General features: G+C 43.4%; 1 protein-coding gene across 2 annotated transcripts in view; it reads left to right on the forward strand.

Moving 5' to 3' along the window:
• camk1b (calcium/calmodulin-dependent protein kinase Ib) overlaps positions 1-19,160 on the forward strand; it is a 153,687-nt gene that overhangs the window by 118,333 nt on the left and 16,194 nt on the right. For both annotated transcript variants that reach the window (XM_052017167.1, XM_052017168.1), the window contains 5 exons: positions 2,483-2,557; positions 16,633-16,771; positions 17,431-17,557; positions 18,107-18,182; positions 18,927-19,039. In XM_052017167.1, coding sequence (XP_051873127.1) covers positions 2,483-2,557; positions 16,633-16,771; positions 17,431-17,557; positions 18,107-18,182; positions 18,927-19,039 — 530 coding nt within the window. The remainder of the gene's footprint in view (positions 1-2,482; positions 2,558-16,632; positions 16,772-17,430; positions 17,558-18,106; positions 18,183-18,926; positions 19,040-19,160) is intronic.

Below are 19,160 nucleotides of genomic sequence, written 5' to 3' on the forward strand. Positions count from 1 at the left end.
TGGCATCGAAGAGAGAAATCAAGTTGTTTTTCGGCTACCCTAAATGAAATTCCACCTGCAGTCATATCCTCTTCTGCCCACTCCTTTCAGCATCCTGAAGTGACTGTATCCCATTATGAGTCCCCAGCCCATTCTTCTACATCAACCACTCCCCTTCTTGTGGCACTTTCACATGCAACTTGTCCTTTTACCACTTCTCTTCCTACCATCCAGGGACCCAAATAGTCTTTCCACATGGAGCAGCAATTCAGTTGCACTTCTTCCAAACTCACGGACTGCATTCGGTGTTCACAATGTGGTTTCCTCTCTGCTGGAGGAACCAAACACAGACTGGGTGATCGCTTTGCAGAGCACCTGCATTCAATCTGACCCTGAGATTCCTGTTGCCGGCTACTTTAATTATTCGTCCCACTCCCAATCTGAACTATCTTCCTGTGATCTCCTCCACTGTTATTACAAGGCCCAGCTCAAGCTTGAGGAACAGCATCTCCTCTTTCCCTCTGGGTATGTTGCAGCTTTCTTGACACATTATCAACACCAGCAAACTTGCTTACTCTGCTTGTATCCAAACTGGCTAGTTATCCACCTTAAATATTGGCTCAGTTTTTCTCTCCCTGATAGCATGGTCTGACCTGCTGAGCATCTCCTGCAGCTCTGCGTTGTGCTCTCTTTGAGTTCTTTCTTCCTCTCCCTCTAGCTGTCCTTAGTTTATAACTTTTATGTTCCTTTTCTATATGCCTGCATGTTCACACACTCTCTCTCTCTCTCACTCATTCTCTCTCATTATCTCTAACTCGTTTTCTCTCTCTCTCTCGTTTTCTCTCTCTCTCGTTCTCTCTCTCTCTCTCTCTCTCTCTCTCTTCCCCCCCCCCCCCCCCTGCCCAAACTGCCCTTATTAATCTATCAACTTGGGTGATTGCATCTCCAATTTATCTCCACAGTAAACCTGCCTTCACCATATCAGAGAGGTCGCTTTTAGTCCCATCCACCAAACCCTCTGTTATTTAAAACTAATTTATTATATTTTCTGTCCCAGTTCTGTCAAAGCATCTTTAATTTGAATCGTTAACTGTTTTCCTCTCTCTCCACAGATGCTGCCTGACCTGCTGAGTGTTGTCAGCATGTTCTGTTTTTATATTATGATTCCTCCTGTGGCTTTCTTCCACACTGGCCACCTCTGAAGCTTTCTGCACTCATTCTTGGAGCCCGGAGAGCAGTTAGTCACAGGACACAATCCTTAAGGGGTGGACAGCATTAAAACAGCAATTATTGTCCACGAGTGATTTTTCATTGCAGTACATATGTTAAATTGATCATGAATTAGCTTCTGATCTAAAGCTGATCATTTGTGAGGCAATGGTCAAGATTTTTTTTATTGATCTCTAGTGCCAAAATGTAAAGTTTATTCAACTTGTGGAATTTCCAGACAAAATGGTTGATCCAGTGTTGACTATTGTACTGCACGCACATCAACTCCACCAAGGCCACAGAAAGGACTTGATTGTTAAATCCTTTCATATTACAGCCAAGATTCACTTCTGTTCTGATTCTTTGCTGGATTAGTAATAATTATAATTGTGGACTTCATTTTTGCGTAGGAAGGTGTCAGCAGTCAGATGATATAAAGCTGCAGGATCTGTGAGTCAGTGTGGCATGCTGTTTATTTGCTGTAAGAAAAAAATTAACTCCTTCTATGTTGATCGTTTGAGAGGAATTCCTTCTACCTTTCTTTTGGTTCAGATTATTGCCAAAGCCATGCTTCTGTCCTCTGAACATATCAGCAGTGATGATGCAAGTGGAAATTTTGGCAGAATAGAAAGTAAAAGGGATTAAAAATAAAATGACTTTTAAAGAAGAATCATGATAGACAGCAGCAGTGGTGCTATTCTTGATTTTGATTGGCTGTGTAATGGGAAATGGAATGCAGTATCCCAAAGTGGATAAAAGTGACCTGTAATAGAGATCAAAGGATAGAAATCTGGCCACAGCACTAAATGGGTGCTGTAACATATGACACCTGTTCAATTTCCCTCCTTATTTTTGGTTTTATTGATTGGCTTTGACCTCAATGGAACCGAATGTCGGGGAGGGGGGAGGGAGGGGGGGAGTGAAACAGGTGGTCGATGCTATATCCTCCACTTAGCGCTATGAACCAAAGATAAATTTCTGCCTCCAAGTATCAAATGTTGGTTAGTTGTCAATCCAGCGTTTGATAATTGTATTCCTTGCTCACCACCCTACACCACAATCTGGTGGAATGCTGGACTTTCTGTGTGTTGGATCCTTCCTTCCACATTTAGCTGGAGGTTTCCCCATTTTCTGCAGCTTTGCCAGCTATAAAGACAGAAAGCTGCTAACTACATTTCAGAGGCTTCCAGTGCTTGCAATACAGAGATGGGGTGGAAATACCATGCGATTGTTTTAACGTCTTTGGGCTCAGTAAAATGGACTACCTCTAATTAAATCATATTATTTCTTTCAGAATTAAACACCCAAACATTGTGTCTCTGGAAGACATTTACGAGAGCCCAACACACCTCTACTTGGTGATGCAGCTGTAAGTATCGATTGTACACGTCACTCACTACACAATAATATAGTTGTAATATCCATGCACCACAGTTAGATAAGATAAGATATTTATTTATTGGTCACATGTACATCGAAACACATGGTGAAATACATCTTTTGTGTAGAGTGTTCTGGGGGCAGCCCGCAAGTGTCGCCACACTTCCGGCGCCATCGTAGCATGCCCACGACTTCCTAACCCGTACGTCTTTGGAATGTGGGAGGAAACCCACACAGACACGGGGAGAACGTACAAACTCCTTAGAGGCAGCGGCCGGAATTGAACCCGGGTCGCTGGCGCTGTAATAGCGTTACGCTAACCGCTACACTACCATTGCAATATTACAGTATTGCATAGTTGCAATTAACAGTCCAATGGACACAGGCCCAGTAGTACCTCTATAAATGTTCTTGCCTTATAAGCATCAACTCAACATAGAAACATGCTAAAACAGCTGTAACTAATGATCAGTGTCTTGTGACCAAAGGTTGCACAGGCCAGTTTTGTATCTCCTGGAGATTAGAAGAGTGAGAGGTGACTTGATTGAAAAGTATAAAATTCTGAGCAGTTTTAACAGGACAGATGTGGAGGGGATGTTTCCTTGTGAAAGAATCTGGAACTAGAAGTTACTGTTTAGAAATAAGGGGTTGCCCATCTTAGACAGGGACTAAGTGAATATTTTTCTGAGGGTGTGGGTCCTTGGAACATTCATCCTCAAAGGTTGGTTGTAGCAGGATCTTTGAAGCAGAGGTAGGTAGATTCTTGATAATGCTTGACAGATTAAGTGGCCTACTCTCCTGCTCCTGATTGATATGTTTGTATGACAAGCTGCCTTTGTACATGTTCTCAATAATGCAATTGTAACTATCCATCCAGTGCAGAATACTTATTGCAAGTATCAACATTTCTCGGGATGAGCTGTAGGATAACAGCAATGAGTTATGCCTATTATGTAACTTGTTCAAACTGGATTATTGGGCAGGGTGATGAGGTTTGAAGTGTGCATCAAAACAGAAACCTCTCTGAGGACAGATATTGCCCTAACTCATTAAGATACTCCCCCCGCCCCCCCCCCCCCATCTCGTATTTTCACGATGCATGTATTTGAAAGAAGTATCACGATATTGATATTGACAAAGGGCTTTGTTGAAGGTGGTCACTATATTTAGCTGAGAGTAATGGAATTGATTTTGTGGCACTGTGTCAAAGTAAATTCTAATACTACCTGTATACACAACTCGTATTTTAAAGTAGCTTTAGCAGAAAGAGCTGAAGGTTTACCCATCCAACAATGTGCTCCTCAAGCAAGTTTCAGGTAACACAAAAGCCTCTTTATTTCTCTGCAATTAGAGCTACTGCTTTGCTGCTCCAACAACCCAGATTCAGTCCTTTCCTCAGGTGCTGCCTGTGGAGTTTGCAAGTTCTCCTTGATACCATGTGGATTTCCCTTGGGCGCCCCGGTTCCCTCTCATACCCGAAAGGTGCGTGTTGGTAGGATAATTGGCCACTGTAAATTGCCCCTAGTGTGTAGATGACTGATGGAATCTGGGAAGAGTTGATGGGAATGTGGGGTGAACAAAATAGGATTGGTGTTGAATCAGTGTTTGATGGCGGTCATGGACTTGGAGGCCTGTTTCCGTGCTGTATGACTCACAACTCTGCTTACAGGTGCTCTTAGGGTGTGTGTGTGGAGGGATTGGGTTATGTGGGTCCTCATAGGTATGATTTTGCTACATTTCCTGAGACACTAATAGTCTTAATTCTGCCTATTTTACAGAATTATATGACGCCCGATGTGGGCAGTCCACCTTACACTGATTATTACTCCCAAATTACTTTAAAAGAAATAAAAACTGGGAGATCTAACACACATTCTTTTTACACTTTCACCCAACATTCACAGTGCCTAAATTCCCCAAATCCTTTTTCCTGTCACTTTTCACCCACAGTCAGTACAGGACCACGATGGAACATAAAGTAACAGCCTAATCTGGAGACCCCTCTACAAACTCGATCATGATCTTTGCTATCTGCCCTTTTCTGTAGGCTGCAAATTTAGTTGTTGTCATCTACATGTTGAGTCTTAGAACTTTCCCATGGTAATGGTTCCCTTGTGCATTTAGGTAACTTTGGTGTCCCTACTATGTCTTTTGTATCACAGTCTCCTTGGTTGAGATGTGTTGCATTCTGTTTTCTCACTGCAGGTTCTTTTTTCATTATTCATGTGTTTGGTTTTAAATTCGCAAATTAATTGACTTTTTAAAAATCAATGACCAACGCATCCAGCGAGAGTTCCAAAGGAACTAATCTGCATTGATACTGAGTGCAGAATAGTGTGAATAGAATGAGCTCTTATTATTGTTGAGAAAGCTCTGATGTCTCTGATCTCCAATATTCATGGGCTGTTTGTTCACGTTGGAGGAGTGCGTGGGTTGGGTGGTGAGGGTCGATGTCATCTTTTTATGTGCTGCTCCACAGTCGGAATCTATGACCTCTGCTACTTGTGAATACTGTTAACAATTAATTATCGTGTGGGAGAGTGAACTGTAGATAGCTCATACTATATATGTTGACGTCTGAGTCATGTGCCCTTGCGTGACTTAGCAGGATCAAGCAAAACTGTTGAGTGTTTTTCCCATTTGCTGATAGGTTTCATTAAAAATTACAACTTTTATTCTTAATAAGATTATTTCATCCTTGAAACATACGTAGATTCAAGGGAGCTCTGTTTACCTTCTAAGGGGCCAGCTCACGAAGCTTTGTTCTCTGTTAAGTTTCTGTTCCAGTGAAGCCATGTAATCCCTCAAGGGAGTGTGATTAACCCTGTAAATAGCTTCCCACAGAGAGTTAGTGCCAATTCATGAGGTATGCAGCACTGAGGCATTGTAACCCTAGGAAAAAGGAGCAGCTTTCTTAAAAATAGTAAGCGCGCGAAAAGAGGTATGAAGAATGTGTTTTTTTTGGATGGTATTGGTTGAGAGAGGAGCAGTACGTAAGATACGGCTTAGCTTTTGAGCCAAGAGCAACTTATTTTTCTCCTTCATGCATTTTACTAGATCTGAACAAATTTGGCAAGCCATTTATTTTCTGTTTCTAATTGTCCTTGAACCTAGTGGTTCGCTAGACCATTTCAAGGGGCTTCTTTTGAGTCAACCAATTTGGTGGGTCTAGACTTGCATATGATATGGATGGCAAATTTCCTGAAGGATGATTAATTATCTTCTAATTTCAGAGACAAGCATGTATAGGGCAGATGAAATTTAACCCAGGAAAGTGAAAAGTCTTGTATTTTGGAGGAAGCATGAGAAGTGGCAACATAATTTAAGGGGTACAATTTTAAAGCAGGGCTCATGGAAGCAGAGACCTTTGCTGTACATGCCGAGAGCTTTGTAGGTAGCAGGGCAGGTTGAGCAAGTCATTTAAAAAACATTGAGGATTCTGGACTATATAAAGTGAGGTACTGATGTATAAAAGTGAGGAAGTCATGATGAATGTTTATAAAACTACTTCGATCACAGCAGAGAACTTTAGAAAAGATGTGAAGACCTTGGAGAGATAGCAGAAAAGATTTACCGTAATGGTTCTATATGTGAGGAGCTTATGGGGTGAGGCTGGAGTTATTCTCCCTGGAGCAGGGAAGGATTAGAGGAGAAGCAATTCAAATCTATGAGTGGTTTAGACTGAGTAGATGGGGAGACCCTGTTCCCATTGATGGACGGGTTGAGAACCAGAAACCACAGATTTAACACTTTGGGCAAAAGAATCAAAGTAAGCTTGAGGAAAACCACTCCTGCTCAGAGAAAATATGAAAGGTGACAAGGAAGGTGTGGGGAGGACGATCAGTGGCATTGTGTTTGCCAAGAGCTCGCATGGACTGAAAGGGCTGAATGGCCTTGTTCTGTGCCATTACCTTTCTACGAAATTCCTCTCCTTTCCCTTTGGTTCAAGCTGACGTTCTTTGGATTGCTAACTCAGTATGTGAGGAATCAGAGAATCCTAGTGTGTTCACGGAGGGAGGAAGGTGGTTGGCTGATAATAAAGGGAGCTTTACCATTCATGCAGGGTGCTCTTGTTCTGAGAGATACTGCTGTAGATACTGTCTTATATAAAAGGCAGTGATGTTTTACTTGGTTCCGCTTGTAGTAAAAGTGGGGCCGCCTTACAGTCACTTGCCACAAGTGGAGTTCCAGGACCAAAAATATTAGAACATAGAACATAGAAAACCTACAGCACAATTCAGGCCCTTCAGCCCACAAAGCTGTGCCAAACATGTCCCTACCTTAGACATCACTAGGTTTACCCATAGCCCTCTATTTTTCTCAGCTCGGTGTGTCTTTTAGACACTTTGATGCTTTGGATAACTTCATCTGTGGGATGGTTCTTGCACAAGCGAATCACTTTGTAATCATCAGTTTTGGTGTCTACAATAAACATTGTACTTTGCCCATGAGATTGCTGTTTACCATATTTTGTAGCTCCCATTAAGTCCCTGGCCTACCTCCCTGCACTCGTGGCAGAGATCAATTTGCTGCTTCCTTCACATTAATTAAACGACATGTGAGTTTGGGTTTTAAGTGATTGTATTGACTAAATTATCAAGAGTAGGTGGAAGCTAGGATCAGGGATAAACCATTAATCTGCCTTTAACAATTTAATCAAGTCTGTCTACTTCAGCTAAATGTGCAGTGTTCCCATGAGTGAGAATTAACAGCAGTCTGATTTAATGGTATTGAATGGCCGTTAGTTTTGAATGGGATTGGTAAAGGAGTCTGCTCGTGCAGTCTGTGTGAGAGGGAGACTGGAACTAAAGAGACACAGCCTTGGTGAGACTGCATCTGTAGCATTGTATTGAGTTTTGGTCTCCTAACCTAGGAAAAGGTATACTGGCCATTGAAGGAATGCAATGAGGATTCACTAAACTGGTTTTGTGAGGCAGGTCTACCATAATAGAAGAGAACTCTATATTCTCTAGCGTTTAGAAGATTGAGAGATGATCTCATTGAAGCTAACAGAATTCTTACTCAGCAAGGTGGATGAAATGAGGATGTTTCTATTGGCTGAAGTATCAAGAACTTGGGATCAAAGTCTCAGAATGAGGGGGTAAGCCATTTAGGCTGAAATGAGGTGAAACTTCTTCAGGTAAAGAGTGGTGTGTCTCTGGGATTCTCTCCCCAGGCGAGCTGTGGAAGTTCAGTCATTGAGTTAATTTAAAACAGAGGTCAGTTGATTTCTGGATATTACTGGGGTTAAGGGATATAGGTACAGTGCAGTAAAATGGCATTGTGGTGGAAGATTAGCCATGCCCTCGATGAACATTGCAGCAGGCTCGAAGGATTGGATGCTTACTCCTTATTGTCATGTTCTGAAGGGGTAATGAAGCAGAAAATACTGGAGTTACTCAGCAGGCTAGGCAGCACCCCCGGAGAGAGAACCAGAATTTATACTCCATCAGAAGGGGAGATTGAAGCCAGTGATTGGGTAAGAAGCATGCTCAGAAATGGAGACTTGGAGACTATTGGTTGCATCTGTCCATTCCACATTCAGTTTAATTTCCTTCTTTGCCAATGAGTATCTCTTCAACATCTAACCTGCTCCTGAGAAAATCTTAACTACAGAATTATATGGTACAACATGAGCTCATTTGATGCATTGAAGCTGTGGGGGCACTTTGAAAGAGCAAATAGCCCCACTCTCCTGTTCATTTTCTGCAGCCCTGCAAATTTCTCCTTTTCAAATATGGATCTGTTTCTCTTTTGAAAGTTCCTCGTGACCATTTTTCCAGCAGTACATTCCAGATCACAGCATGGTCCTGATGGCTTGTGGACTTGGCTATAACAGCCCTAGGCTAACAATTGTAGATTCCAGATAGATTATTGCCATTTACACCAGGGTGCAATGAAATTCCTTGTTTGCATGAAGCTCACAGAGTAAACCGTATACAAGGTAATAATAAATACAATGAGTGCAAAGCAGCAGAATGGTGCAAAGACTGTAGTGCAATCTGAAGGAGTGCAACAACAAGATATTAAAGTGACAATTGTGGAATAACCAAAGGAGGTGGAGTTGAGAGTACAAGAACGTGGCAGCTCCACTGGGAAGGGGGTGTGAGGGAGGTGATTGGGTCAGGACTCTGATAGCAGTGGGGGAGAAGCTGTTCTTATGTCTGGATATCTGGGCTTTCAAGTTCCTGTATCGTCTCCCAGAAGGTAAAGTAGAGAAAAGGGAATGGCCAGGGTGGCACCACTAGCCTTCCCGAGGCAATGCACCGTGAAGCCCTTAGTCCACTGTAAACTCTTCGTTTGAACATCTAACTCTATACCATTGCTCTCTGATCTCTCTTCTGAAGTCCATCTTTCCCAACTGATCTTTAAACTTCCTCGGCAGTGTTCTTGCTGAATCCTCTTCCCTATTCTACATCATGGCATCAACGTGATTCCTCGTGTTCAGCCGTTTGAAGCGCATGTTCCCCTAACTCGTCCTCCTCCAGTGTGTCGCGTTATGCATCAGTCAAGCTGCCCTTACACAATGAACTCTTTCACCCACATCCTCAGCCACCCTCTCTGCCATCTTAAGCATCACCAAGGTTTGTGTTACTGAAGAGACCATCTCTGATCACTTCCATGTTTCCCTCACATTGCTCTATGGCCTGCAATCTTCCTGTAACCTTTCTGGGGAAAATATATCTCCCAGGATTCCTAATATTCTCTCAAATTTCCACTTCCCATTCCTTTTTTCCCCTCCATTTAGCACAGCTTCTCTTTGATCTCTTTTTTGTTTCTCTCAGTCCTGCCAGGTGCTATAGAATTGGCCTCAGTACACTTTGCATCCCTTCACCCTGGTATCTGAGGGTGTCAAGTGTGTCTGCAGTGTAGGAAATATTCCTCTCCTCTCCTTAGCCTAATCCTTCTATTCCAGGATGAGGACTGGCAGCCTGTTCCATAAAAAAAACCCTTCCCCGTGATCTTCTCTCTGTGCTCCCTCCACCCTCAACCCTGACATCAAGTATGAAGCAATCTGGCATGTCCTTGAAGATCAAGATCCCTTCCTCATATTGCTCCTCCCATTCTACAGCTCCTCTTTCCCTTTACCTGCCTTCAACAGCTACATTTCCTCAGCATCTTTTCTCCCCAGCCCTTGTCCTGACCGTGTACAAACGAGCCCTAAGTTACGGCTGTTTGGCTTATGAAAATTCACCCGTACAGGGTTTACAAATCACTCCCCAAAAATCTGAGATATGGAATAAAATTTGCTCTCACTAATCTCAAAACTTATTTGGTTTCAACTCACTTTTCTTGACACTAGTTGACACAGCTTTGCACTCCAGAAAATCGTAATATGGCCTGTTTTCCAGGAGCGCATCCCCTCACACCCGTAATGCGGGAGTCGCCTGTAATTGACCTAATGGTAATATCGTCGAAAGCTCCCTTCTTTGGATTCCATCCCCCTTGGCTGGGATGGAATCCAATGGTCTGCTGTGTATGGAACAAGTCCCAACTAGGATTATCTTGTTGTTTACCCGCAGCCATTGCCCTTGTTGTTGCTTGTTTTGGATACAGAATCTGTGGAGATGTTACTTCCAACCAAATTGGAATTTCTGAGATTGCCCTGTGCCTTTCAAATAGTACTGCTTGTTGTTCTACCGTACAAGAATAGAAGGGTGGCTGCTGGTCTGTGCCAGTCGGAGATGAGGCAGCTGTTGGGACACTTTTGGACTCGGGAAAGATCAGCCCGTGCCCTGCCTCCAAATCCTTATTAGGTGAAGACTGATGGGATTTTGCACAAGAGCAAGTTTTAAAGTTTCATGTCATGTGCTAAAGAAACATCCAGTGCTTTCTGTCCAAGTTGATCCTTGAATAGCAGCCAGTCTGATGTGTCGTAGAGTCATAGAGAGATACAGTGTGGAAACAGGCCCTTTGGCCAATCGAGTCCACACCGACCATCCACCACCCAGTTACACTAATCCTACACAAATGCCGCTTTTTATTCTCCCTGTATTCTAATCATCTCCCCCCAGATTCTACCACTCACCGACACACTGGGAACAATTTACAATGGCCAATTAACCTACCGGCTAGCACGTTTTTGGGACGTGGGAGGAAGCTGGAGCACAGAGGGGAAATCTACACAGGCACAGGGAGAGTGTGCAGACTCCACACAGACAGCACCTGAGGGCAGGATTGAACCTGGGTCTCTGGCGCTGTTGGGCAGTGGCTCTACTGATTGTGCCACTGATGCCTGGAAAAGGGTGATCCTGCAGGATGAGGGTTGGTTTTATGGCAAAGCTAGTTACCTTTGGAAAGGTGCATGAAAACTGGGGAGTAGGTTTGGAATTTCTCTTCAGAGGTTACATTGGAAGTCCTTGCTGTGTACTTCCCTTAAATAGACTGGGTGCTGTTAATGAATTAATCCTGCTTTTGGGACTTCTGTGCTCTTATCAATTACGTGTCAGCACCTCTGTTGTGATCCTTTCTGTGAAGGTTACAAAGAAATATTTTATACTTCACTTTGGAGCACAAAGGATTAAAGAGGTAGGGTGCCAAAAGGTGTTGCTTAAAGCTGTATCTGATTACAACTCCCAACCCAAGCACCATGAAATGCTTGGCCACCTTGCTGTGTGCTTCTGAGGTTGCTGTAGCAATACGTTTGCTGCAGATTAAGCAATGTGTTGCATAGGTCCAGGCAACTCAGGTAAGAAAGGAAAAACAGAGACACAAGAAATTCTGCAGATGCTGGAATCTGGAGCAATACACAAAAAGTGCTGGAGGAACTCAGCAGGTCAGGCAGCATCCATGGAGGGAAATAAACAGTCGACGTTTTGGGCTGAGACCCTTCATCAGGACTGGAAAGGAAGAGGGTAGAAGGCAGAATAAGAAGGTGGGGGGAGGGGGAGGAGCACACGCAGGCAGGTGAAAAGTGAGTTCAGGTGATAGGCGAGTCCAGGTGAGAGGGGGAAGGTGAGTGGGGGAGGGGGAAGAGAGTGTAATAAGCTGAGAGGTGATAGGTAGAAGAGGGAAAGGGCTGAAGAAGAAGGAATCCGGTAGGAGAGGGCAGTGGACCATGGAATAAAGGACAGGGGAGGAGAGGAGATGGGCAGGTCATCAAGGCCACAGGAATAAGGGAAGACAAAGGAGTGGGTGGGGAAGGGGGGAGGAAAAGGAGGGGTGGGGTTACTGGAAGTTGGAGAAATCGATATTGAAGCCATCAGGTTGGAGAGTCCCAAGGCGGAATGTGAGGTGTTGTTCCTCCAACTTGCGTCTGGCCTCAACGTGGCAGTAGAGGAGGCCATGGATAGACGTGTCAGTATGGGAGTGGGATGTGGAACTGAAGTGGGTGGCCACCAGGAGGTCCTGGCTGTTGCGGCGGACAGAGCGAAGGTGCTCGACGAAGCGGTCACCTTGTATAGCACCTTTCACTACATCTGTAGACACTTATACAGGCATTAGTTTTTCAAAAAATTGGAAATGCAACAGTCATTTTGTGTATGGCAAGCTCCCATAAACAGCAATGTGACAACGCCCACATTGCTTCAGTGGTGTTGAATGAAGAACGGTTAATGGCTAGTACCCATGACTAGTAATGACCAGCTCTTCTTTTACACCCACCTGAGGGAGCTGATGGAACTCAGTTTAACACTTCCTTCAAAAAAAGATGGTATTGGTTTATTATCATCACATTGCCTTAATGTTCTCCCGTTTTACTATTTACTGCTTAAAGTGGTCTGAGACAGCTTATTGTTCAAGTGGAGTGCTATCACCTGCAGAGGGTGCTTTGACTCTGCATGTTGAGTTGCTTGACTCTGCCCGTTTCGGTGAGTGCCAGTTTCGGAGCTCCACTTTTTGAGCTCCCTAGCTCTGTCCACTAGGTGGAGCAATGACCCCACACATCAAGTTTCCTGACTCCGTCCACCGGGTAGTGCTGCAGCTTCCATGCGTCTGGTTCATTATTTTCTGAGCACAATGTTTTGGTGGAATTTCGCTGCACAGAAACTGGCTACTGTCTGTGCTGATGTTTATGGTCCACATGATCCTTCTACCATCTTACATTATTCAATTTCGTTCTCCTTTGTAACTTCACTTTGAATGTACCTGCGCCATCTCCTGAACTGCTGCTTGTGGTGTGATGACATGATGCACATTCTAACCACTCTCTGAGTAAAGACGTTTCTCCTGAATTCCCTACTGGATTTTTAGTGCAAAATAAAAGCGCAGATGCTGAAAATCCTGAATATTTCCAGCATTTTCCAATTTGGTTTTGTTAGTAATATTTATAACTGTTAGTTTTGGACTCCTCACAGATGAAACAAACTGCTGTGAGATTTGTTTCTTCTCGTCATTATGTTTGCGGACACTCCATTTAGGAAGATAGTAATTCCATTTAAATCTTCTTGCATTCATTGTAAAATTGGTGCATAAGTCACTCCCCCTTTTAGTGGGCTTTAATTTTAGGAAAACACCTTTCTTGGACATCGAACGCAGTTAACATGCCAACAACGGAAAAAAGTTTTGAAGCTTTATTTATTTCATTAACGATGTCACTGGCTTTAGTTTACAATTTCATTACTTCAAATAAAAATTAGTGAACATGAATAAACAGATATCAACAAACAATGTTTGAAGATTAAGCACTGAATTATATTGAGCCTTATTTTCTTAGATGAATACACCAGTGTATAAGTTGCACTGGTGTACAAGACAACTCCCATCCCCCACTGACTCACCACCGGTCTCCTTTCAGACCTTCCCAAAACTACCCAGAAAGCAGTTTTTGTTTTTTTACAGTTGATTTTCCTGGATGACTGTCCGGTGGAGGCAATCATCCCCTAGGTGTCTTTTTGTTTTCTCCCTTTGATCTTTTTTAGTAATTACATATCTCTCCAGTGCCTGCTGAGTTTCGGCAAGGGTTTCTGTCCTGATTTGTGCCTTCTGGGGAAAACAATTGTATCATCAGATTAAACCAATATCCAGGCATTTAGGGCTTTCCCTGTGGAACACTTGGCATACAGATGCTACTAGTTATGAAGACAAAAGGAACAGATCACAATATCAACTTTCTGAAAACAATGTGTAATCTCTTTTTGTAGAGAGCCACACAGTGAAGTGGTGTGTCATGCTATCAATTACTTATGTTTTACGTTTGATGGAAACAGATCTGACAGTACAAACGACAGTGTACCACATGAAGGAAGGGATTATGGGGGATGGAGTTCACCCAAACACACCTTGGTTCACTGCTAGTGGCTCCTGCAGATCCTAACATGGTATTGGTATTGGTTTATTATTGTAACTTGTACTGAGGCACAGTGAAAAACTTGTCTTGCCTACCGTTCCTACAGATCAATTCATTACACATGGAATGAAGCTTGGTGCAGTTGTCAGACTCTTTAGGAAAAGGACACTGTCCGGGGTGCCTCTGCCACTGGACACTGAGGAGCAGGGCTCTGTGTAACAGGCTCTCAAGTGTTGCAACGTTTGGGAATGATGTCAGAAGTAAAATATACAGAGTAATACCATCATTCAACATGTCAACATCACTAATGTTACATCCCCAAACATTGCATCAGTGAAACATTTGAGAAGCTGTTACATTACAAACTTACCCGGAGCATTCAGCAGCTCACAGGGCAGAGTGCACCCAATGCCTCTTGGTGCGTGGCAGCAGGGGCATCGCCATGGTGACAGAGGCCAGAACAAGCCCCATTCCCAAAATGTTAACGAAGCCTCTTGACAGCAGCAAGGCTGCACCTCTTATCCCAGCCCTGCACGGGAAGGACAACCAAATCCCTTAATGCTGTAAACACAGCATAACGTCAATATTCAATCGATCCAAACACATACTGACACATACAAAGTCCCAGTTTGTCACAAGGTGATCCCACATGTGCATGCTATGCCAGAAGCCCCCTCCCTTACCCTTATTCTAGATACAGTAACCCTTCCCACACCAGCTAGTGCTTTTCCAAATGCAGTAGTATACTCACTATCAGTAAAATAGTTTACACAGGGTCCTAGAGCCCTGAGGTCGTCATATTTTCCCATGTTACAAACATTTAAAATTTAAAGATATTTTTGTTTTAAAAAAAAGGAAACTTCAAAACAATCTAAAACGTCTGAGTTAACCAAAATTTCATCATTCTGCTCTATGGAACTGAACGGTGAAATACTCCCTGTGCCAGGTTGAATTTGGCAACCTCAGGCCTCCGTGCTGAGTTCGGCGAGAGTCAGTGGGACAGCTGACCATAACATTAGGGTTTCGGAGTTCACATTCATGAGCCCTGTGCTTGTACATGGGAACCCTGAAGTTACAAATACCCAACCGCCAACATTTCCCCACAAACTCCAGAATATATGCCTTTCTTTTATCAATATGAAAATCCTAAAACCACCTTTTCGCTTTACTGAAATCATGGTGACAGTTCTGACAAGTCTAACATGAACAGGGTGTGCATGACTCACACCAACCCCAGCGAAACAGGTCTACAGTGGACACCATCTCCCTGGCCTACACTCATCCCTACAGCATCTGGACAGTAAAGACACCTACATTAGACTATTGTTTATTGACTACAGCTCCACCTTCAATGCTATAATTCCAAACAAACTCATACTAAACTCTGAGACCTGGGACTCAACACCTCTCTCTTAAGCTGCATCCTTGACTTTCTGATCAACAGACCGCAATCAGTGAGGACAGGCAGCAACACCTCTAGCACGATTATTCTCAACACTGGTGCCCCACAAGGCTGCGTCCTCAGCCCCCTACTCCACTCCCTATATACTCACGACTGCGAGGCCAGATTCTGCTCTAACTCCATCTACAAGTTTGCAGATGATACTGTATCTCAAATAATGTTGAATCAGAGTACAGGAAGGAGATAGAGAGCTTAGTGACATGGTGTCATGACAACAACCTTTCCCTCAATGTCAGCAAAACAAAAGAGCTGGTCATTGACTTCAGGAAAGGGGGTGGTGTACATGCACCTGTCTACACCAACAGTGCTGAGGTCAAGAGGGTTGAGGGCTTCAAGTTCCTAGGAGTGAACATCACCAATAGCTTGTCCTGCTCCAACCACGTAAATGTCACGGCCAAGAAAGCTCACCAGCGCCTCTACTTCCTCAAGAGGCTAAAGAAATTTTGCATGTTCCCTTTGGCACTCACCAACTTTTGTCGATGCACCATAGAAAGCATCCTATCTGGATGCATCATGGTTTGGTATGGCAACTGCTGTGCAATGGGACCGCGAGAAACAGAGTTGTGGACACAGCCCAGTGCATCACGGAAACTAGTCTCCCCTCCATGGACTCTGTCTATACCTCTCGCTGCCTTGGTGAAGCAGCCAGCATGATCAAAGACCCCACCCACCCAGGTCATTCTCTCTCCTCCCCTCTCCCATCAGGCAGAAGATACAGGAACCTGAGGGCACGTACCACCAAGCTCAAGGATAGCTTCTATCCCACTGTTATAAGATTATTGATGAGATGGACTCTTGACCTCACAATCTACCTTGTGTGACCTTGCACCTTATTGTCTACCTGCAATGCACTTCCCTGTAGCTGTGACACTTTACTCTGTATTCTGTTATTGTTTTTACCCTGTACTACCTCAATGCACTGTGTAATGAATTGATCTGTACGAATGGTATGCTGGACAAGTTTTTCACTGTGCCTTGGTACGAGTGACAATAATAAACCAATACCAATATATACAGAAGAAGGGACAGTGCAAATACCCTTTTCATTCATGGCCGTTACATTCAGTAGTGTAAATTTTTAAAAAAGACCAAACCGTACTTCCCCACAAAGCCTTTATTGCAGTTACACCAAGCTTCTAAGCACACTCAGTCATACCACTTCAAAGTGAGGGTGAATCCCTGGCACTTCACTGTGGAGATAAATCAGATTGTATTGCTCAAGTTCATGCTGCCCAGCAATTGCTCTAATCATTTGCTCTTATCTTATTAAGAGCCTTGTACTCATCTCTGTGAAGAATAACTTCATGGGCCTGTAAGCAAAGGTGGAATTGAGAAGGTACCACTGTCACTGTCTTCCCTGTTTTGTATTTCCCAGTGTGTCTGGTGGTGAGCTCTTTGACAGGATTGTGGACAAAGGCTTCTACACAGAGAAAGATGCCAGCATGTTGATCCAGCAAATCCTGGATGCCGTAACGTATCTGCATGAACTGGGAATCGTGCACAGAGACTTGAAGGTATGTCCCATCGCACACTTCCACTAATTTGAGGCATTCATGTGTTATTTCCTCATTCTGGATACAACTGTAGATATCTACGTATTTAGAGAGACACACACCACAAAGAGCAGAAAGATTATAATGCAATTGCAATCACATTATAAACGGATAATCATAGAGTCATAAAGCAATGAAACAGGCTCTGCATCCCACCATATCCATTCCCATCAAGTATCTATCTAAGCTAATGCCATTTAATCGGCATTTAGTCTGTAGCCTTCTATGCCTTGGCAATTCAAGTGCTCGTCTAGATGAATCTTGAATGCTGTGGGAGTCCCTCCCTGCACCCCACTCTCAGGCAATGTGTTCCAAAGTCGAACCATGCTTTGGCTGAAAAAAATCTTCCTCTATCTCCTCTTAAACCCTCTTGCTCCTTACCTTAAACCTGTGTCCTCCTGTTATAGATACCCCTGATACTCTCTACCCTATCAAAGCATCTCATAATTTTGTACACAGTTTTTTTTTGAGGTGTAATATTAGCTGTAGTTCAGGAAACAAGTCAATTCACATGTGCACACACATTCACAGACCTTGCGCTCACTGACTGTGTATGTGTGATACAGACTTTTCTAGATGAATTGACCAATCTTAATGTTACTTTGCAATCTGTCTCTCAGCCAGAGAATCTGCTCTACTACAGCGTTGATGAAGATTCCAAAATAATGATCAGTGATTTTGGCCTGTCTAAAATTGAGGGAACTGGGAGTGTGATGTCAACAGCGTGTGGCACTCCAGGATATGTGGGTGAGTCCACAGGAACACCAAGTTGAATGGGGGATCCCATATTATTGGTACTTAAGAATTGATTTAAGAATTCCCCATTGCCTTGTGTTTGGAAGTAACAATGGGGTTCAGAGTTTGTGGTAGCAGGAGATGGAGGGGATGGGTGTTACCAAGGTTTCCCAAAACTTATTTGATTGGAATTTCCTTCAAATTCTATCCAAAATTGGATTAAATTGTACGTTTGCAGTTTCTGTCCTCTTCTTACCCTGGTAGTTTGTTGTGGCTTCACTGAAAGGAAAGGTTGGGTGAGCAGGGCTAGACGGTGTGTGACAACTAGTCTACTTTCGCATGTCAGTACGGATGAAGGAGTGGTCGTATTAAGGGATAGTTCACAGTTAATGGAGAGCAGACCAACAAGGACATGGCTAATGGCAAGAGAAATGGGTGAGTTGCTTGATTTGAAAGTGAGTTTAGATTTGTGATACCGAGAATCATTTATCCCTGCTGGTTGTTGCGGGATGGGTTGTCTGCCTTCTACTAACCTACTCATCTGTTGACTTGTCTCCTCAGCTCCAGAGGTCCTAGCCCAGAAGCCCTACAGTAAAGCAGTCGATTGCTGGTCTATAGGAGTCATCTCCTACATTTTGTAAGTTATGTTCAAGTGGATCTGTGTTTGACAAGGGACAAGTGGGCAGTATAACTCAAATCTATTAATGCTGAATTGCAGTAAGTTCTGTCAGGAGTGACCTAGGTTTGAATGTTCCCTTGAATGCTTCCAATCTGGATGCACCTGTCCTCACACCATGAAGGTCCAGAATGAAAGGTAGAAATATGATCACACATTGTTTCCAGAATGAAATACTAATCGTGCTAAGAGTGACAACAAGAATGTCTTTCTGATGTGAGGAACTGATGGAGGTGTGAATGTTCTTGCCACTGAGGCAAAGGTAAATGGGAAACATGGTGCTTTATTCTGCATTCAGCCTAAAAATAAAGGGCATTCAGTCATCAGCATTGACATCTCTGCCACAAAGAGTGGAACGGTCCATCAAAATCATCACATTTAATTTAAAGTTGTTGAAAACTGTCAGTTTATGTGAAGATGGATAGAGTAACTGTCCTTCTCCTCACTGTTCTGGCTTGAGAAGAAAGAAATATTTGCACTTAAGCAACATCGTTCATGTATCCTTCAGAATGTGCCAGAGTGCATTACAGCTAACAAAGTATTTTTTGAAGTGCAGTCATTGGTGATAGGAAAGGCTCCCACAAAGAGGCATGTGATAAAGACCAGATGATCTGTTTTAGTGAAGTGAAATGGGAGAATATTGATCAGGGTATTAAACTTGACATTGTTTCTGTGACATTTGCTTTCATTCTCTCTCTTCTGCAGACTGTGTGGTTATCCTCCATTCTACGATGAAAATGATGCAAAGCTCTTTGAACAGATCCTGAAGGCTGAATATGAATTTGATTCTCCATACTGGGATGATATTTCTGACTCCGGTACAGCTTCATAACTATGTTAGATTGTCGTATTGAGATTCTGAGATCCACTCATTGGGTTTCCTCAAAATGGGATCACGTGCAGTGCTGTACAATTGTGGCCTGACCCACCTGTGGGAAC

Source organism: Pristis pectinata, chromosome 6, assembly GCF_009764475.1.
Source record: "Pristis pectinata isolate sPriPec2 chromosome 6, sPriPec2.1.pri, whole genome shotgun sequence".
NCBI lineage: Eukaryota > Metazoa > Chordata > Chondrichthyes > Rhinopristiformes > Pristidae > Pristis > Pristis pectinata.